The sequence below is a fragment of the Miscanthus floridulus genome, chromosome 5 (assembly GCF_019320115.1).
Source record: "Miscanthus floridulus cultivar M001 chromosome 5, ASM1932011v1, whole genome shotgun sequence".
Taxonomy (NCBI): domain Eukaryota; kingdom Viridiplantae; phylum Streptophyta; class Magnoliopsida; order Poales; family Poaceae; genus Miscanthus; species Miscanthus floridulus.
This window is the reverse complement of record NC_089584.1, coordinates 2,906,131-2,928,285: the sequence shown is the minus strand read 5'-3', so window position 1 is coordinate 2,928,285 and position 22,155 is coordinate 2,906,131. Positions and strand designations below refer to the sequence as shown.

At 44.2% G+C, this 22,155-nt stretch overlaps 1 protein-coding gene across 1 annotated transcript; it reads left to right on the top strand.

Moving 5' to 3' along the window:
* The first annotated feature begins 9,404 nt into the window (after positions 1 to 9,404).
* On the top strand, positions 9,405 to 12,606 carry LOC136451336 (indole-3-pyruvate monooxygenase YUCCA4-like). The gene is made up of 4 exons (XM_066452046.1): positions 9,405 to 10,151; positions 11,558 to 11,806; positions 11,905 to 12,027; positions 12,159 to 12,606. Exons 1-4 carry the CDS (start codon positions 9,441 to 9,443, stop codon positions 12,348 to 12,350), a joined length of 1,275 nt encoding a protein of 424 aa, XP_066308143.1. The 5' UTR covers positions 9,405 to 9,440; the 3' UTR covers positions 12,351 to 12,606.
* The last annotated feature ends 9,549 nt before the right edge of the window (positions 12,607 to 22,155 follow it).

The following is a 22,155-nucleotide window of genomic DNA, read 5'->3' as shown; positions in this document are numbered from 1 at the left end:
ACTAGGCATCAAAAAGTATTTGCAGGTACCGGCGTCCATCCTTCCTGAAGAAGATAGCTCGACCTCCCGTGCGTATCTAACATTCTACAGCGACATCAACAGTGTTGGGGGCACCTACCATTATCCAGTCTTCATCAGCATAGACAACAAGGCTTAGAAACATCCATACTCTCCCCCTCTCACCTGTAAAGCCATCCCCTTCATCAATAAAAGGGGAATGAGCTCCCTCCAACAGGGGAGGTAGACTTCTTCAAGTTCAGACTCACTAGATCGATAGCTTACAATCCCTCAAGCACATGCTCGAATACCTAACTCATAGCAAAGTTCCTGTCACTCTCGACCCTTCCGGTCGGAGCCGACCGGACCTCTTGTATACCCCATCTTTCTCCCTCTCGTTTGTAACCCCACTACAGACTTCGAGCACCTGGGCTCGAGAATAAAGTCGCCGACCGACCCAAACTGGACATAGGGCACGTTGCCTGAACCAGTATAAATCCTGTGTCATTGAGTGCTAGGCCACCTCCGATCACAACGTACAGCAAAACTACAAATATTTACTAGTTGGTCACTTTCTGCACCGACAGAGCCGAGTTATAAAAATGTGCAAGGTATAGTGGAATCGGTATATAGAGGATGAGGCTACTTGGGAAAGAGAGGAGGATTTACGAAAGTATTATCCACAACTGTTTGAGTAAGCAATCATCCGAATCTCGAGGACGAGATTCATCTTAGGGGGTAGAATTGTAACACCCTAAAATTTGCATTCTTTTAAAATAGTAAATTTGATATATTTATGCAAATATGTGTGCATTAAAATATAGGAAAATAATAATTTTTGTGAAATTAAAATCAATCATAAGGATAGATACATGTTGATGCATTCATGCTACAACATTTTATTTAATATGTTGAGTGGTTTTGATTTAAACTCAAAAGGATTCAAAAATCATTTGTAAATGAAATTGGAAATTTGATTTGGAAAAAGAAAATGAAATTCATTTTCTCTCCCCTCCCTTCTTCAGTTTTGGCATGCTGGCCATTTCCTTCCCCGCTGGCCCACTTGGCCGCTGGCCCTTCTTTTCCTCCGCGCACGCCCAGCCTCGCCGGCCCAGCACCGCACGCCCGCAAGGCGCCGGCCTAGCACCGCACGCTAGCAAGGCGCCGGCCCAGCTCAGGCGGAACCGCACGCCCAACCGTTGCCGTGCCCTCCTCGCGCCTCAGCCGCTGACCGCCTGGGCCCGCACGTCAGCGCCTTCCCCAACCTCCCACGTCCCGCGCCAGTCAAGCCACAACCGCCCGCACCCACTCGCGTCGTTGTGGGAGCGTCTCCCCAGCTCACGGCCTCTATAAAACGGAGCCGAGACCCATCGCTACCCTCCCTGCTGTCTCCCCAGCTCTGTTTTCGCGTTCGCCCATGCACGAGGAAGCCACAACCACCGTAGCAGCGCCGTGATCTGCTGAGCTCAAAACCGCCGCGCGGCCACCGTCCTCGAGCCACCTCTGACCTTGTTTTCAACCGGGGTGGGACCCCCTTGCTCCCCTCCTTCTCTCCATGTCTTCAATTTTGAGTTTCATGGCCTCTAGGGCCCAATCCGTGAGCGTCGTCGACCTTCCCGCCACCGGCCATGGAGACCACCCCGCCGGTCGTGTCCTCCGGCCACAATCTCGGCATGGGCGAGGTCGCGTGCACCCCCTCTCTTCCCCGGTGCCTTTGGTTCATCGAACTATGGCCTGTAGGCCATGATCCATGCGCTGGCGAGTTCCTCATCGCCGGCCATGGAGCCCCGCCGTGGCCACCACTGTTCCGGCCGCTGCCTCCTTCTCTCTTCCCCTCAGTTCTGATCTGAGCTATCCATCACTTGATCAATGGTCACCGAAGGCCGATACCCCTTCGTGGGTCTTTTTTTTCTAAAGAGACCCCCAAGTCTTTCCATTTTGAACCCACAGTCCTTGGCCGATTTTAAAAATCACAGATTTGATTTAAATCCAAAAATAGTTCATTCTAATTACAGAAATGCCACTAGATTTGTTTTGCTCATAAAACCGTCGTTTTAGCTCCGAATCGACCCGTTCAAATTGTGTTAGTTTCGTAATTGCATAATCTACGTGTTAGTACCACTGTTAAACATGTTTGCAACATTTAAATTTCATGGTTAGGTTTAATTAAATAAATTGCTATAGAAAACCCCGTTTAATTCATAACTTTCGTGTTTTAGCTCCGTTTTTCGTGAACTTCGCGTTGACATGATCGTAGCAAGACGTAGATTCTTTTCATAAACATTTTATCTTGTTTTATATACTACTGGCATACTGTTCTAACTATAGGATTGTTTGCTTTGCATGAATGTTCCTGAAATGTTATATGTTGCCGTGTTGGTCGTGTTCAGACGGTGAGGAGAACGTTGGTGACCAAGAGTTCTTTGATGACCAGTAGGACCAGCAAGAGTTTGTTAACCAAGGCAAGTATAGCATGGGATCTACCTTGATGTCCTATTCACCTTTAATAATTACTCATTTGCATGTGTCTAATTTTGATACCCGTAAGGACATCCTAGTGGTTGATTATCCTGTTCCCTTGTCTCCTATGGATTATATGCATATGGGTAGTTGCTAGCGCTCAATGTAACTGTACATGATCCAAATAATGAATAATGGTTCTATGGAACAAAAAGGTAAATTTTGTTTTTAAACAACTGAATTATAGGGCGAAGGAGCAAATAACTTTTGATCATGATGCTCTTGGCCCTCCATAAGGACTTATCTATCGCCAAAAGCTTGGACTGACAGTGCAACCGTGAGAGTCACATGGCTCTGACTTTAGCTCAGTAATAGGACATTTTCTAGCTTGTTAGAGGTTACCTTTATGGCGCAAAAGGGGCTTGCCACGTTGGGTATAGGACTGCCCCTGTTCTTATGTGTATAGCAACGAAGGATTTATGCCATAGGAAAGGGGGTTCCTACATCTGCCTGCCGAGGAAACCTAGCGGCCATAACTTGTTAGAAAAACCTATGAAATGGCTTCATAGTGTACCCCGCCGCTCACCTTGGCAGTGATATGGGAATAATTAACCCGGGCATATGGGAAACACGACTCACGGTGAATGTGCACAACCTCTGCAGAGGGTTACAAACTGTTATAACAGCCGTGCTCACGGTCATGAGCGGCCCGGAAAACTCACAGAATAACTGGTTATTTATTGTTGTTCATTTATGATGCCCTACGATGATAATATGATACAATGGATTCTGATATCTGATCATGTGGGTTTAATTGGAGCTTAAGCATTACTTGATAATAGTTAATGATAAAATCCTGACTTACTAAAAGTGCTAACTGCAGTAAACCAGTGTCATCCTTTTTGAGCTTTCATAACCCCATGTTATCTTGTTAAGTACGGGAAGTACTTATGCTTGTTTACTTTCTATATTTGGATAAAAATCCCGGATGGGTAACAGATGTTAATGAATATGAGGAGTTTTCAGAGGACTTTTAGGCTTGTGGTCAACCAGTTGACCGTCCCTGTGTTGGAGCTTCCACGAGAGAGCTACTTTCTTTTATTTTCCGCTGTGTTGTGTAAGACTATGTGATGATATTAATCGTGATGTAAGATACACCGTGATGATACTTTTGTAATTTATCGACTTATGTGTGTGACTAATCCCTGGACACACATGAGTTTTACGTATTCAATTTTATCCTTAAAATTGGGTGTGACAAGCAAGGGTCCATATTTGTCTTTGCCATATATATTATGCATGCATCAGGTACAAACAAGTGTGATATGTTGCTAATCGATCTCCGTAGTGATCTCAGGGGAAGGAGAAGTAATGATAATGTCGGAGCAATATCATACATGATCTACACTGTCGAACGATATGATTACTAACATAAATAAAAGATGCATATATAGAAGAGATGAGATATGATCTTTACATACATATTGGCCATGCCATGCAGATGCGCCATTGTTTGCATTGCACTTGCAGCTGCGTGTTTTCAGAAGGTTGCATTTGGGGCCACATTGATGCATGCATGCTCCTATACCTAACTCACTCATTGCAAATTCCTTTTCCCAGCTTAACTTAACACAAGATTATATATACAACAATGCATGGTTAATTGTTCGTACGACGGCCGCCTACACAATTCATCTTATCAGGGTACTGCTTGTGAAGGAAGCAAGAATCTAACAACCAGCAGGTGACATTGTTAAGTACAACTTGAACAATATTCTGTACGTATTGTTCCTAATATACTACTCTCTCCATCCCAGAAGACCTGATGATGTTCTAGGATTAAAAAATGTCCTAGAAAACATGATGTTTTAGCTCTTAGACAATAGATTTGGTCCATATCAGTTTAGGACTGCGGTGTGCATGCCTCTGTGTATTCTTTTTAGAGGGGCCTATTTCTTATTAATTAGCATAGTTCATCTTTAATAAATAGGGGTGTATGACTGTGTGGATAATTTTGTTGAGCACTAATCTGTCCTAAAATAAAAATTCTAAAACATCAAATTTTTGGTAGGGAGGGAGTATTTTGGTTTTGATATGCTGTAGTTCATACAAAAGCATAGCTCACCTACGTGCATGCTTGTTATAGGCTTATAGCCTTTTGATGGTGACCTATTATTCTTAGCTGTTTGTATATTTTTATAATGAACAATGGAATAGTTTGAGCGTGGAACTGAGCGGGAAATTAAATCTATTACCTCCCAGTTGTCCGTTTTTCTAATCGCTCATTATTAGCAAGCTTTTCATATGTGGAGTGCATTATTTAGTGCCAAAAAGTAAAAAGGCAGGAAACAGGTCTCTAAAAAGTAATTAAATGGATAAACGTTGTTACATAACGCCATACGTCAAAGCTTCAAGTAATTAAGGGCCGACAAAGCATCCTTCTTTTCTCTCAAATGGACGTATTTATTTGTTGTTGCAATGACTAGCAAATACACCTGTGCATTGCAACGTTAACGGAATGTACACCTTGTTGTATGATTACTTGGACGATTTGCGGCCTAGAGATTTAATCGGCGATAGTATTATCTGTTCCAGTACATATATAGCTTGAAATTGGACTCAATACCGTTGCTGGGCATATGAACGTCGCACGGTTCTTATCTCGTGTGGGCACAGGTCGTGAGGTTGGGCTACATACGAGATAGAGAGAGAAGTGAGGGCATTTTGTGAAAAAAAAGATAGTTCACTCATAGCAGATAATCACTGCCGGTTCATAAGCAACAAGCCTATCACTGCTAGATTTTAAAAAACAACCGACAACGATGAATAATTATCACTGCTGCTTGGTAATGCAACCCGACAGTGATACTATCGTTGTCTAGTTGTATTATTATCAACTGGTAGTGATTCCTGCACACAGACCTGAACATTTGAGTCGATCCGTTTAAGTCATATAGATGATGTCCGCTCGCTCCTCTCTCTCTCTCTCCATTAACTTATCTCACTTCTCCTCTCGGCCAGTCTTCCTCTAGCAAGCTATCTTCCTCCTTTCTCCTCCTAGCTATATCCCAGGGGTGTGGGTAGTGGCCTCCCTAGTGGCACGTGGTGGGTGTGGGCATGCGAGCGGCCAACCTCCCCGACCGACATACAGGTTGTGAGCGGAGCTCCTAGGCACAATAATGCATGGATGAATCGATGATGTGTTGAGTCTCCCCCTCTCTCTTTGATGTGTTATCTCTCTGTGCGATTCGATGAATCGATCTATGATGTTTTGAATCTCTCCCTCTGTATGATGTGATGAATTAATCGATATGTGGTGTTGAATCCTCCCCTCTTTGTGATGAATAAATCTATGGATGAATCGAAATTCTACAACGCGGGCGCTTGGAAGATAACATTGCTTTTGAACCGGCAGTGATTAGCAATTATAGCGTAGTGCTTGGAAGAATCTATTCTCACTTTAATATTATTAGGTACTCCCTCCATGTTCCTAAAGATAGTCGTTTTGATGTTGTCTTAAGTCAAACATTTAACTTTGACTATAAATAAACTCTTTTGGGTTGAGTTTGAAAATATGAAAGTGATGTAAGTAGATTCATCTCAAAATGTAGTTTTATAAAAGTATATATTAACTATATTTTATAAATATTTTATAGTAAAAAGTAGTTGTCAAAGTTGTTTTTTGAATACCGTGTCAATGTCCAAAATGACTTTCTTTAGAAACATGGAGGGAGTATATAGAATTTTTTGACGAAAAACAGGAGGGGCGCGCGCCCCTACTGTAAATTATTTATGAGGGAGTATATAGATTGTTTAACCGGTGTAAATTTTTGACATGTAAAATGGTGGCTTTTGTGCTGTCCAATTGAATAATTAAGGCCCTATTTGGTGGCTTTTTTGCAAACGGTTTCACCCAAGAAGTCATAGAAGTTGGAGAAGTCACGCTTAGATGAGTTCACCCTTCTAGTAAAAACAGCTTCTCACCTCTATAACTTTTCTTGTAGGGCCATTTTTATGACCTAGCATTTGGTAGGACTTTTCCTAAAAAGTCAGAGAAGTCTAGACTGAAGCCCCTCGAGAAACCATGTCAAAGAGAACCTAACTTTGGCACATAAAAGCTGCTCGATCTAATTCTCAACTGGCCACGGCAAAAGTTTTCATTTAACTAGCCTGGAATGAAAACAAAGAGCCATGAAACAAAGAGGTTCAATAGCCTTTTACTTCTCAATCATGGATTTAAAAGTTGCAAAGGCGCATGAAGGAATTGATATGATGTTGTGAAAAGTCAAACTTGATAACTTAGTTTGCAAGGATCGAACATTTTGATATTGCTGCACTACAATACCCTCTCTTACTATTGATTGGCTGTGCATTCTAAATCCAAACATTCCAATCTCTCATCTCATAGGACGTTAAAGTTTGGTACCACCTTCGTTCGCAGTACCTTGCCCGCCCATATCTAACTTTTTGTAGACTTTATAAAGTGAAATTATTTTACTTTGATTATTAACACGATGATTTATGTATTATGGAACGAAGGTTCCCAGCATGCAAGTGATCTGTGATCATGCCCAGCTCCACACACCAATGGATGCTTGTAGGACTATATAGTGCAGTAGTTATTTCCTTCGCCGTCTTTTGTGGTCAGTTGTTCCTTTGCCAAAGCCGGGGTCTAGTGGTGTTCTTGGCTGTCGTTTTTTCTTTCATCTAGGAGTTGTTAGGGGTTTGCTGTCTTGTTTTGGTATTTCCTTTGACCCCGGCTTAGGCTACAGTTGTTTTTTCTTGTTCTGTGCTTTTTTTGCTTTCCTCGTCTAATAAAAATTGCGACAAACCTGTTGCCGTCCTTTCAAAAAATATACGCTGTGTGTAGTTTCAAAAAAAGGTAATCGTGATATTTGATGCAATTTAGAGATCTCGTGACTAAATGGTCATAATAATTGAAAAGCACCTTGCTTGCCCATATCGGATATTTTCACAACATTTAGTCCACATAAGTATACGGCATAAACATGATATGCGGGAGTGTTTGAATGATAAACACGGTTGTATATATATTACTCCCTCAGTTTCTAAACATCTTATAAATTGGAACAGATTATGGAGGTAAATACATTTTTTATTGCTAGGGTTAGAACTTATACATGGAACTCCTTTATATTACAAAGCAAATTTATTAATGTTTTCTAGTTCCAATAAGCTTTTGTATCTAGGTGCAATGATGCACATGCGTTGCTACTTCGACACTAGGATGTTAATCATGCAAGATCATTATTAACTAGGTATATTTTGGTCCCGGCCAAAATCAATCCTGCTTGGTAGAGTGCTGCTTTCAAGGATCAAGATCCACCAGATCCCCTGGACCCCGGCTGACTCACCCATTTTTCTCTAGTCCAAAATGGCAATGCTATTTTGTATAGTTTTAAGAGTGTAATTTGTTTGATTAAGGATGCAACAAGAACATTTTTGTGTGAAAACATTTGTTTTTTAAGCTAAGTGATGATTGCGCGGATGTATCATACCACCAGCCATAAAATTTGGATGCATCTCCTGGTGATGATCAATGCATGTTTTTTCACTTTATAGCCCATGTTAATCGCTGATGTAGGAAACTCCAATGACATGTCTTTTGAATGGTTACTTAAAAATCTCATAAATAATTCCAAGATTTTCTTAATTACAAGAATATAGAACATTATAAATAATTGCACTATGTTTTTATCTATACCATTCTGTTTTGTATCTATAAACGATATTGTAAAGAATGAGATGTATATCCGTGCAGAAATGCTGCATTTGATCCGTTGAACAACCTAAATATAGGTCCTATTTGACACGACTTCGGCTTCTTGCTATACATCGCTGGTGAAACTAAAATAGTGGTTTCTTCTGCTCCTAACTCGTTTTAAGAAGAGGCGAAATGGCCGGTAGCCTAGTGGTAGTAGCACCTCAGGTCCTGGATTCAACTCCTCGTTGGAGCGAATATCCATGATTTTACGGCATTGTGTTTTCAGTGTTAGTCGACGTTTCCGTCGATAGCGAGGTGTCTGTGGCGGCTTCGTCAATCTCGAGGATTTACCGGTCTAGCCTTCTAAGATGCTCATAGGTATAGGGTTTGCGTACATGCATTCATAGGGGTGTGAGTGTGCGTATGTTGTGATTGACTATATTGTACTATGTAATCCGCAAAAGGGAAAAAAAACTCGTTTTAAGAAGAGACAAATAGTTCTTTACTACAGTGCACGAAGAACCGAAACTAGCCAGCTCTACGAAATTAGCAAACAGGTCCAAGAGCTGCTGCTTGGACTGAGGGACGGGGTCCAAGAGCTGCTCCTGCTAGGACTGCCGTTGATTAGTCACCGCTCATTGACGCCACGGTGATCTCGGACTAGTCGATGAGGAAGACAAGGCATCAAGAAGCAGACATGCCTGCCTGCCTGCTGGTGCACACTTGTCTCAGTCTTTCCTTGCAACGCATCACCCGGTCGGCATTATATATACTAATAATCAGCTGATTCCAAAAAAAACCGGTCGGAAAATTAACCACCGCTCCCTAGCTCCCGCTCTGCCTTCTCCTCAGTGAACCACTAGTGGCGTTCGTGCTCGCAAGAGACAGAGCAGAGAGCGAGATTGAGGAGGAACAGCAGATAACAGGCCACTGCACATTGTGTGTATATATATATATATATATATATATATATATATATATATATATATATATATATATATATATATATAAACCATCTAGCTCACATCCTCTTCCTCCTGTAGTGTAGTCCTGCGTCGCCAGGTACCTCTAGCTGCAGTCTGCAGATCGATCGTCTATCCATCTCATCTATACTATATCTGATCAGCCAAGCTAGCGGATATATAAATAGATATAGTAGTAGTGCCATCGATCGAGCTTTCTGGTGTGCTGGTCGCGAGCGCATATAGTCAGTGCTCTGCTAGTAGACTGGCGGCTGGCCGGCCGGCCGAGATCGATCATGGACCGCTACGCCGAGACGGAGGGCAAGAGGGCTCACGACCCGCTGTACAGCCCGCGGCGCGCCGCGAGGGCGACGGCCACGGGTTTCCCCGTGGGCGAGCACGGAGAGGTGCTGGCGGGGCCGGTGATTGTGGGCGCGGGGCCGGCGGGACTGGCGGTGGCGGCGTGCCTCACCATGCGCGGCGTCCCGTACGTGCTGCTGGAGCGCCACGGCTGCGTCGCCTCGCTGTGGCGCCACCGCACGTATCGCAGGCTGCGCCTCCACCTGCCCAAGCGCTATTGCGAGCTGCCGCTCATGCCCTTCCCGCCAAGCTACCCGGCCTACCCAACCAGGGAGCAGTTCCTCGCCTACCTCGAGGACTACATCGCCACCTTCGGCATCAGGCCCTTCTTCCGCCAGGCCGTCGTCAGTGCCGAGCACGACGGTGACTTCTGGTGCGTCCGCACCGTCGACGGCGGCGGCGGCACTAGTGAGTACCGCTCCAAATGGCTCGTCGTCGCCACCGGCGAGAACGCTGAGCCCGTCATGCCCGACATCGACGGCATCCATGCCTTCAGGGGCCTCGTCATGCACTCCAGCGACTACCGCAGCGGCGAGGACTATCGGGGTAAGAAGGTGCTCGTCGTCGGCTGCGGCAACTCCGGTACGGAGGTGTCTCTTGACCTCTCCAACCATAATGTGCACACCTCCATGGTTGTGCGTGACTCGGTGAGAAGATATATAACAGAGTCTTCATTTCATGGATCATCGTTTTCAATCTCAATCGCCTCTCAGCTCGCTCTTACCATTTGTCTAATTTTGCACACCTCAATTCGATCGTTTGTGTTTGGGTTTCTTTTGCAATTTGCTTCTTTTTCATCTTGTATTTAAATAAATAGATTTGCTTTGTTCTTCAGATGGAATAATACGGATCGATTTAACTAACCATTGCAATCACTAACTAGTCGATATATAATTCAGAGATTTGTGTTTTGCTAATACTCTCCTACAAACATTAACGAAAAGATGCACGCACAAAAACGAACCCACTAAACGAACAAAGGTGGTATTTGCATCTTTTCCATTGGTGCAACTTTTTCCCCGGTCCTTTATTTCTTTTTGTTCATGTTATGTTGCAACAAAATATAAGGCCGCATGATAAAGCTATAGCTAGCATGGCTGTTATTATACTAACTATATATAAAATGCTTAGCCTTAGTTGGCATCACACTTGATCTCACGTGCGTTCATACACTTCGATTCCCGAAGCACAATAATTTTGTGGCTAGTCTGTGAGATCTCACTGGATGCATGTGTTAACCTTACTTTTCTTTCTTGGGTTAAAAAAGCACACGAGCTAGCTAGCCACAGAGAGCGCCCCTGGCATGCATGCCAAGAAAGAGGCCGTGATTCTCCATGGAACTTTCTCGGGATTCATGAGCATGCGCTTGATCCTTTTCAAGGAAATAACAACAGAAAAAACAAACCTTCCTAGCTAGATTTGTTTACTTCAAGACAGATTGAACTGAACTTTCGAAACTGCCACATTCAGTTCATCAGTTAGTTGGCCAAATAGGAGTAACGAACAATCGCACTAACAGATGCATGCCCTTTGCAATATTTGTTCGGCAAGAACTCTTCGGGATTGGCCTCCACATACTTTACACTGCGATATTACATATATATTTTGTGTTTTATCTTTTCTTTTCTCTTACTGGAACGTGATTTGCAAACCATTACTAAAACTGGAACGTGATAAGCATATGAATATGGAAGTTGCACCACAGGTGTTGTTGCTCCCACACACACTTTGTAAAGTTGTAGTACAACCTAGCAACCGCTAGCTTGCAACTAACACAATATCTATAAAGGGCAGGTTAGCTCCAAGTGTTTGGGCCCCGAGGCTCAACCTTTATTATTTTGCTCCCTTTTGCCAAATTACTTTTATTAACTTGCATCCCTGTCACGAAAGGAAAAAAAACAAGAGCCACTTTGATTTGCTTCCCCTTTCGGTGTTAGTTTACAGTATTTCAGATAGATGATCATTTCTCCAACTGACTGTAACTGTATTTAGTGCATTACTGACTCTTATTCTGAACTATGAAACCGATAGTATCTTTTCTTATCTTTTCCAGGTGCATGTCCTTCCAAGAGAGATCATGGGGCTCTCCACTTTTGGTTTGTCCATGTGGCTTCTCATGTGTCTATCAGTCCAGACAGTGGACCAGATCCTCCTAGTGCTCACGCAGCTCGTGCTAGGTGACACTGCACGCCTCGGCATCCCTCGACCTAGCATTGGCCCAATGGAGCTGAAGAAAGTCTCTGGAAAGACGCCGGTTCTAGATGTGGGAACTATAGCCAAGATCAAGTCTGGAGACATTAAAGTAATTAGTTTACTTGTTTTCATTTAGACATTGTTGTGATTATATAACTATCTTAATTACATGTCCTAATAATTCTGTCTCCATTGTAAATTTGTCAGGTGTTTCCAGCAATTCGAAGTTTCAAAGAGCATGGTGTTCAGTTTATTGACGGCAAAACCGAATCATTTGATGTTGTGATTCTTGCCACTGGATACAAAAGCAATGTTCCTTATTGGTTGAAGGTATAAAAGTTTATATAAAAACTAGCATGTTGTGTACTTTTAATATCACTTTTCTTTTGGTATGTGCTCCTTATAATTGTTGATGTTATGAAAACAAATTATTGACCTAATTTTCTTTCATTTGTACATAGGAGAAGGATTTCTTTTCAGAGAAAAATGGATTTCCACACAATTCAAATGAATGGAAAGGAAAGAATGGCCTTTATGCTGCTGGGTTCTCAAGACGTGGGCTCCTTGGTGTGTCTGTGGATGCTACCAATATTGCAGATGACATCGCTCAATGTTGGAATGACTTTGGCTATGAAAGACACAAGAGCAAATAATATCTGATTTGTTTGATTGATAAGGCCATCCATCTTCTATTTTTAGTCGAAAAATTTTGTGAATACATGTACCAGTCTATTTACATCTATTCTAATGGGTAGGTGCAATAGGAAAAATATGATGCTAGCTTCTCTACCACCACAATCATATAGTTGAATTAGGCTAGTACATGTAAAAAAAAATATAGGTTGATATTTTGTCTTTTAGTTTTGCTCTAACATTAGATCTCCTGATTTGAGACAGCTGATAGGTTCTTTTTTTGTGAGGTTGAAAATATTCTTTTATTTTAACAAACAATGTAAGTTGTTTTTATAAGTGTTGATTGTAATAGATGAATGGATAAATATTTTTACCTTGGTGCTTGAACTAATCATGAGTACATATATTGTTTAGTCTTCAGACCACTCAATTCTTAATATAATTGGTTGGGAGCTGGCCGGTCAGGGTTCGATCCCTGGTTCCTACAAATGACTCCAAAGAAGGCCGGGCCAAGTGGCCTTTTTCAAACAAATATTGAAATATTCAACGTGTTATTTAATTCTTTTTGTGAATGATGATCTTTTGAGAGAAGCATATTCCTGACCAATTTTTTTTTTCTTCCACAACACGCTTGTAGGCTCTAGTAATTCATGCTAATTTGTTGGCTGCCCCATAGTTTTGTATCCAATAGATCATTTTAATTGGATAGAAGTCATAGCTTGTGATGATTACTTGGGATCAATAAATAGTGGTGCCTATATTTGCTAGGCGTAACAAATATAAAAGACAAGTGTGTAATTTAGACAGTGTTGAAATTTTAAATCTTTATAAATCACTATATAACAAGTTCATCTATAATTTGCATATACTATGGCTATGATATGTTTTGCGATATTTATGTCACTTTAGATCTATTAAATAATTGTATAGAAAATCAAGCAAATGGCAATGAAACTTTTGGTTGAATACGTGATAACTATACCACTAGGCAATAAAACTAAGGAAAACTATAAAAATATCAAAAACACTACAATGTTTCTTTTTCTAGAATGAGATAAAATGGTGTGGAAGTCCATCGTTCCATATGATTTAATTATAGTTCCAGTCTAGTCTTTTTATGCATATGTCAAAAGCGCTCCTAATTCTATTGCCGTCATTCTAGATCCATTTGCATTCTAATAAACCACCGTTACTTTCACCATCTCACGTATAATAATATCAGAAAATAGAATTTGATCGAGTGATGAGTAAAATGAACAAATGATTCTCAAAGTTAAGCTAGATCATTGTTGTGTGTGTTGTGCCTGATCATGTGCAGACAAATATACTCCATCGGTACTTATTCTACACGAGAGCATATTCTTTATCAGTTTACAAACGTTGTCACTTTACTAGTGTGTGCAACCTTGCTCCTTAGCTTTTTCTAGAGTCATGATTCCATTTCATCTCTTCTTTTGCATTGGCACATGTGTTACTTTCCACTTTTGCGAGGTTTTGTGTTTAGATAAGCAGCAACGTAAGATGGTGTTCTTATGTGGAACCTCATTTTGTATTGGGCATGCAAGTTGTTGGGTTTTGCATATTTTCTTTTCTGCACAACTGGTCCATTATTTTCATGGACTTTTGGGCTATCTACTCATACACTTATTGGAAGTACACCTGGTATATGGGTATATATAGTATGTGTGTATGCTAACTGACAATGGTAGTACGAGTTGATGATGTCTGAGATCGACATATATGATGAACACAAGTCAAGTGACAAGCTCATTTCTAGCTGCAAACCAATGTAGCAAACCATGCATTGGACTTTTTAGTGAAATGGTTACTATATGTGTGTGCCATAAGCCCATAACTACTTGTTACTTTTGGTTAGTTTGCACCTACAACACTTATAAAAAAAAGTAAAAGTGTGTGTATTTGCATAGCATGCAGCTCTCTTGTTCACTGTATTCCGAAGACTAGGGATTCGGTGCATTTCATATGTTTCATATATTCAAATCATGCTTTGGAAAAGATATATCACGCAGGATTTTTTTTGAAGGATCTTCGAAAAGGACAGAAGGTTCCAAGAATTCACTATAGAAGAAAGAATTGACTCGGTTCCTGAGAAAAGCTAGGGCCGAAAACCATACAAGTGCACAGTTAATCAAAGAAAACCCAATGAAAAACCACAACACAACATCCCAAGTGTCGAACCAACGAACACAAAAGGAGCCAACAACACTACAGAGTCCACCGAGTGTAATCTTCTACAGTATACAAGCACTTGTATGTCCAGTTTAGATCCCAATGAAGCGTGAAATCCATATTGTGATCCAAACAGCCTAACTTTTAGTATAGCTTTTACAATTCACAAAACTAGTTTTCTATGGGTTTTACGAGTTTTTTTGCCTATTAAAACACCTAGGTACCTTTTGCTCTAGCCTTTTACAATCTAAGAATAAAAAATAGTTTTAAAAATGTAGCATGGATCCAAACATGCCTTGACCGCAATGCATCGATCCATATGGATAAAACCGTTGTCACTATGCAATGATAGAAAGGCAGTACAATTGGTAAGAAAAACTGCTTGTAACTAGATAGCCTTATCTAGATTAGGTACTACGACATCCAGTAACCAAAGCGGATATGCTTGGACACAGCATACATTGTGAAGACGATCGAGGTAAAAAAATCGACGGGGGCATCAGCATGAACGCTCGGTTCTGAAGCGACAGCGAGCGGCACTCACTAGATATATATACGCCTGGCCTGGACGGCATGCATGGACGACCGGCGCACTCCGATCCTTCTCCAAGTCTCCATATATGCATCGCCGTCGCAGGTGGTGGGTGAAGGAATAAAAGCTGACCGGCCCGCCGGCCGGCCGTCGTTGTCGCATGTGTATATGGCCGGTAGAATCGAAGGCAGTAGTACTTGCGCGCGCCTGCTGCCGCCGTGGATCGGAATCTGTCCGAGAATCAGAGCCCCGCCGCGAATGATTGAGGAATGAAAGGCGACCGGCGCGCGGGCGAGTCAGCGACTAGTGCAGTAGTGCTCCGGCGGTCCCCGGCGCCGAACGCTGACGCGCATGAACAGTGCGTGGCCGAGAGAGCCAGAGAGAGGAGGCCCTTGCGTGATTCCGCGCGCGAGCATCCACCGATCGATGTCGTGGGTTTCCATTCCATCAGCGCTGGCGCTTGGCACTGGCCACTGGCCACTGGCAGGGCGCGCGGGCGGGAGAATGGCGGCCGGCTGAGGCCGACGCCGACCTGACGCGGGCATGCACAGCACCCCGCGCGCGCGCGTGCGCCTCACGTGGCGCCCACAGGCCACAGGGGACGCTTGTGAGTGACCCGGCCCTGCGCGGCCGCGGCGCCCACGTGATGGTGATGACACCGCGCGCATCGAATGATCGACGACATCGACGGACAAACTAGTTCCCGGCGGTTCGGTCGCTAGCTGCCAAACGGCATGCGTGCGTGCTGGACTGCTGGTGGCCTGGCCCGTACGTGTCCCCGTCGCGCCGGCCGCGCCCCATGGCTCGATCGCCATGCCATGCAGGCTGGGCTGCTTGCATTGGTAGCTTGTCAGCTTGAGCTGTGTTCCATAGTTCCATATCGATCATGACGTGACAGTCACGCCGCACTGCTGAGTGGACCGGCCGGCCGGCCGGCGGCCAGCGGGTATCGGGGTATGTAGCTTATTGGCTGGTTGTGCGCCGCAGGAGGCAGGCACAGCAGCTGCGACGATCCTCTCCCTGAATCTGAATGGGACCTGTGGCTGGATCGGATCCAGGTCTCTCCACTGGATTGGCCCTGATGGCCTCGTTGACGAACAAGTGGCGTACCATCCTCATCCATAATGAGTAATGAGCGATGCACCAATGAGCCAATGATGCATCAGCACTACTAGGTGTTGTCGTACTACGGCGGTAGTGTCGACCGAGTGAGCACACGATCCACTCGCCTCGGATTCTGGATGCAGCTAGCTAGCATGCAGCACGGCAGCAGCCATGCCAGTCGGTCAGATTCGGGAGAGATCCCCACACGCATCCAGCATGAATTAATGGGATCCCCTGCAGAGATCCAAGTGGACATAGTCGTAATGGGCAGCAGCAGCAGTAGCCGTCCGTGGGCCGGCCGGCAAAGCCGCCGCCCGATTGGGCTCGGCCGTTCCGCTCCTGCCATGCATGCATGTCGGCCGGTACAATCCCTGCCCCTGTCCGTGCGCGCGCAACTCAACTCCTCCTGCCTGGTGGTGTGGTGCCTGTCATGGTGGTGGTGGTGGTGGTGGTGGCCATTGCCATGCGTGTCTCGTCTCGCCCGACGCCCGCGCCCTACAAAATGAATGATTGGACGCCATCGTGTCCGTGTCGACATGGGTGCGCCCGCCCCGCCACCGCCATGCCGCTGTGCCGGGCGCTTGAGATCGGGCATCGGCGGATGGAAACCTGAAATGATGGGAAAAGCCTCGCGTCCTCGCGTGGAAAGGGAAAGGGGCACTTTTCCGCGGCCCGACAGGGGGCAACGCGCGTGTCCGGCCTGCCCATTTTGGGGCGCCCAGGTGGGCGGCGCGTCCTGTTCAGCTTTGGGCTTGGCACCTGCTCCTGCTCGGGCTCGGCGGCTGCCTCTGCCTGGTCAAGTGGCCATGGCCTATTGGCCTGGCCACCCCGTGCGTCCCGTTAATTAACAGGAGCCTTTTCTTTTCGGCATCTTCCCATCATTGCAGCGTCCATCAGTCGACCTGCATGAGCACCATGTATTGATCATATCGCATCACATCGCGTGCTCAGGTGGTCGTTGCGATGCGATCATGCGAGCCCCTCCAAATTCTCATATATATTGATACAGTAGCTTCGCCAAACAAAGCCCAGCCCACTTTTAACCGGCCCGTGTAGAGCAAGGTGGGCCTTTGCCAGGTTTCCAACCGCCTTGGAAACAGAAAGCCCATGGGTCTTTTGGGCTTATCTTCCACTGTTCTCTGTCTTCCGTGTCATTATGCTTTCTCGTTGCCTCTTCTTTCTTTAATTAAGGCTTTTGCATGATCTTCTTCAGAAACAATCTTGTTAAGGCCCGTTGACATAAAAATATGGCGATGTGATCAACACACAGCAAGCCAAAAGATCTGAATGGAACGAGACCAAAGATCTGCTTGGCTTCCACACAGAACCAGTCGATTCTGAAAACCCAACGACGTGCCAGTCAATTTGACCTGCAATTGATAAGGAGAAAAAATCTTATCAGTAATTTAAGGTGTAACATATCGGTGTTGCACTAAATAGTTCCAAATGTACGGCTAGATAGCCGATTCGATGAGGCTATCGACTAGTCGATATCCGGCGTATCCATAAGAAGCGATACAAGAAAGCATCATCGGCTAAATAGAACATGATCGATATAAAGTGTTGAGCCGATAAGTTTGATGAAAAGAGTATAACATGCGAACAAATCGACTGTCTAATATAAATGAATGTACAAACAGTTTGAGTCTAATCTATTATCATTAATAGTGAGGTTCGATCGGATCGATACAACTATGATAACGATGATAAACTAAAGCCAAAGAATCTATAAAACCATCTATATGCCGACAGATTCATGAAAACATGTTATATGTGTGGAAGTATAAGCAAATCGGCTAAAATAACCGATGCAGTCATAGCAAACAAACAAAGTACATATCTTGATCATGAACAAAGCCACTAATCGATAATTTTTAATCTAAAGTCTTACTAGTGAGGTTCGACTGGATCGATGCAGCTATGGTAGTATCATTACATTAGATCTCATTAACTAGTAAGTTTATTCAAGATTGAAACATGTCTTTGAATGCATACTATGTTTGATTGGAATAGAAATAAAACAGCCGATCTAGCGGAATTAAGCCATCAATCATAAGATTTAAAGCGTGACCAGACTAGAAAACGACCAATTAAGATGATATGATGCCGATCTATCTCAATCTCAATCAGGTGATTTGTTATAATTAATAAAACATTAATTATAACAAGATCGATAACTGATGAATCAACCAAAAGTAGCAAGGAAAATCTTACTAATCTCAGCAGATTCGATAACTGGTGATATTGTATTAAACAACAAATTATCTAACACAAAATCAATAACTTTGATATATATTATGATTCATAAGAGATCAATCAGCTGATGCAGCCTTACAAACTATGATACAGATCGATAACTAACTTATATTATGACTCATAAAAGATCAATCAGCTGATGCAACTTTACAAGCACAATACAAGTCGTGACGGTACTCACAAGCAAGCCGAAGATCGATCAGTCGATGCAGCCCTGTTTGCTTAAGAACTCGCCGAGATCTACAGTACTCCAACTCCTAATACGATGGAGAAAGCCGGAAAGATTGTATTGATTGAATATTCGTGTCCTTTTACAATAACCAGAGTCTAATATTTATACCCAGAACCTAAATATGAATCCTACTCAAATAAGACCAATTACAATTCTTGGAATAAAAGAAAACTTTCTAACTTAATAATAACTTGGACCCTAATTTTTCCTTATTCGTAGAGTACGACACATCTCCCTGGCGCCACTCAAGTATAGCCGATTGACGTCGTCTGCTGATGTCATCCATAAAATAGCTGATTCTGACATTACATCTAAATCAGTTGATACAGATTTTCATCCAATCGATTCCTTAATGACACAATCCTGAAAGCTTCGAGTTCGCATGTTCTTCTTCCCAAATTTTGTTGTAAACACATGTCCCCCAATTTTTGGATAAAAATAATTTTATTCTAAAATTCCTATTCATTTGTTCCCCGTGTTGCAACCGCTCATTTCAAAATAAATGCATGGCTCCTGACTTCTCGGGCTAAAGTCTACATAACACCCCAATAGTATCATTTCCAATTCACCCAGCCTGCTTACTTTCCCCTTTTTTCTCGAACAAACTTCAATAGCCAAAGCCGCCACCGCCAAAGTCTTAACCCTAGCAAATTATTTGCTCTACCAAGCTACCGTTCAAGTAATCTTCCTCAGATTCAGATCTATTTTGGCTACAATGGCAACCAGCGATCGCGTTCCCAAGGTATGCCTTCAAACTTCTTCCTTTCAAGTGTTAGCCGCTACTCTGTATTTTCCTTTTTCTTAAATTCATCCCAATTGGTTTCTAGGAAATAAGGAACGAAATTCTGATTCCATCAGCTGTTGTTCCTAATGCCTATTATCTTGGACCCATGGGTGACCCTCATCCATCCGATTTCATCAATCAAGAAACCAACCAAATCCCCTTCAAAAAATCTGTGGTAGATTTATGTTCTTGGAACACCAAAACTCCCTTTAGAAACTAGCCCAAAATACCTAAGGGATGGAGAGATTGGTTTCGTAGAGTATCAGAGAAAAAGGCTGGAGATTGGGAAATTTATGACTTGAATCAATTCCTGACACTCTCACTATCTGGCATGGAGAGGAATGACTCACTTCTGATTTCTACATCTTACTTTTGGTCCAACACTTTGAATGCTTTTGTTTTTTGTCACGGTTCAATGACCATCACTCTGGCCGATATTTACATGTTGACCGACCTTAGAATAACAGGATCAATGCAACCCTATGATTTCTTAAGTGTTGGATCCAAGAAATTAGCTAAAATATCAGACTGCACAGGATGGGCAAGCTATATTCTGAAATATATTGGAGATGGATCGATTGTTAATGAAAGAGAACATGTAGCTTTCCTGAACATGTGGCTAAAAAAATTATCTTTTGTGGGTCATCTTGTGGGCCAACTTATAATCATAAATACATGACAGAACTTCTAGCAGCCGGCAATGAAATCCCCCTCGAAAAATATCTGCTCGGGTCTGTGTAACACCCTCAGGTTACACTACATAGTTTTTGCTAAAACAATGCATGACCATCATATTTATGTGTGAATGTATGTAATATAGGGTGTAAAGCAATGTACGTAACTTGAAATGTTCATCGAAAACGCAAAACGAATGTTATATTTCATGTCGCATTATATCACTTAGGGTTTTAAACGAATTTTTATGGAACAAAAATGTTATAGAATGCATGTACGAAACTTTAATAAAGTTTATAGTACAAACTTCATAGGTGACGATGAAATACTTGCAGTCGAGAATAGGATTCACTACTTAGCATACTTAATAGCTTGAAAATCGAATTTGGTGCGAAACCGATTGAGACTTAGTCGAATCTCCTAAGTCGGAAAACGCTATGACGAAGCTAAGATCGGCAATTTTTGTAGAGGAATCGGGTTAAGTAGTGGTATGGTCTTAGGGTTTGTTTTAGTAGCATGACATGCTATCTCGAGTGTAAAATAGGTGGTTTAGCAATTTAAGCATTGAGTGGGATTTTTGGGGCGCTTTAAAAAGCGTACAAGGCACGTTCCCGGCCGGCTTCAGCATTTGGACGCGGTCACCATGCCTCGGGTCGGCTCAGCACCGCAGCACTGGCTTGCCCATGTGTGCACACGTGCACTTCTGCACAGGCTCGCACCACCGTTGTCACACCCTAGCATGCCACTCACTCACCTGCACCGTCGTTGCCACGCCCTGGCACGTGACTCGCGCACACACGCACACGCCGCGCTCGGTGGGCTTGGCGGCTCTACAAGCACCGCCGTCATCGCGGGCCTGCTACCCTAGCTAGTCCGCTGTCGCCCGCTTCGTCGTGTCGCTGCCTGCGTTGCGTCGCGTCACCGCGCTGTTGCTAGCCACGACCACGAGTGCTAAGTCGCCTGCGTGCGCTCACTCTGCCACCATTGTCGCGTCCGCCTGGCCGTTGTGCCACCTCGTGCTCACCTACATGGGACCATGCTTGCGTGGCCACACTTGGCCTGCTGTGGCCAGCACATGGCCCTGCCCGCATGTCGCCTTGCCACGTGTGGGCTTGCCTCGCCTGCCTTTGCTATCGCATCCGCGCTCGATGCAACGTTGTGCTGCTGCCTCTGCTCAGACCGGCACCAGTCACTGTGACGCACAGAGCCAAGCTGCCGTCGGTTTGCGAGTTATGGCAATGTGGCCAACCATCCCTGAGCGCGTTTGCCTGATTCCCCCAATGACCTATAGCGCGTGCGCACTTGTGCACCGAGTTGACAGCCACGTCCCGCTACGGCAGCGATGAGCCAAGCCATGTCGGCTCTTCCCCTGTTCCTCTATCGCCATAGTCGCCGGACCTGCGCCTTCAATTCAGCGTGGTGGAGTCGCCTCGATCCAATTAACTCAGTCCATGGCTTCACGATGTAGTCAACCAACCACCCGACCCATAGTGCAGTGATCCTTGCGGTGCCATGCTCCAATTTGGAGCTTTCTTCCCGCTGGGTCGTTAAGACTGTCTCGGCACACGTCGATGGCAAGGCCCCTACTCCAGAGCTGCTCACGTTCATTTCATTGCACCACCAACTTCGCCTCCACCTACCCATCACTCGATGTACCCTTGCCAAGTCACTATCACCTCCTAGCCACCCCTGACGTAGCCTTGCCATCATGGCGCACCACCGCACCATCCATGCGTGCGTGGACAGCTTGGCTCAGGCCACCTTCGGTCGAACTACCACCTCATCTGGATCTGTGGTGAGTGTCTGGAGCTCGCTCGCTACCCTATTTACTCCGGTGTTGTTGTAACTCATCAGAAAGCCACCGCCTTGTTGCAGGAGCTCCGTCGCCATGGTCCGGTTTACTGCGGCATCCTGGCTCATGCTTTTTCGCCTAGTGCTTTGTGTTGATGCCTAGGCAGGTATCAGCTCCTTAGATAGGGTGGGGAGGGTCCTAGGTGCTCGGCAGGGGCTGTCGGTGCCACTGGCCACTGCGCTGGCGTGCGTAGCCCGATC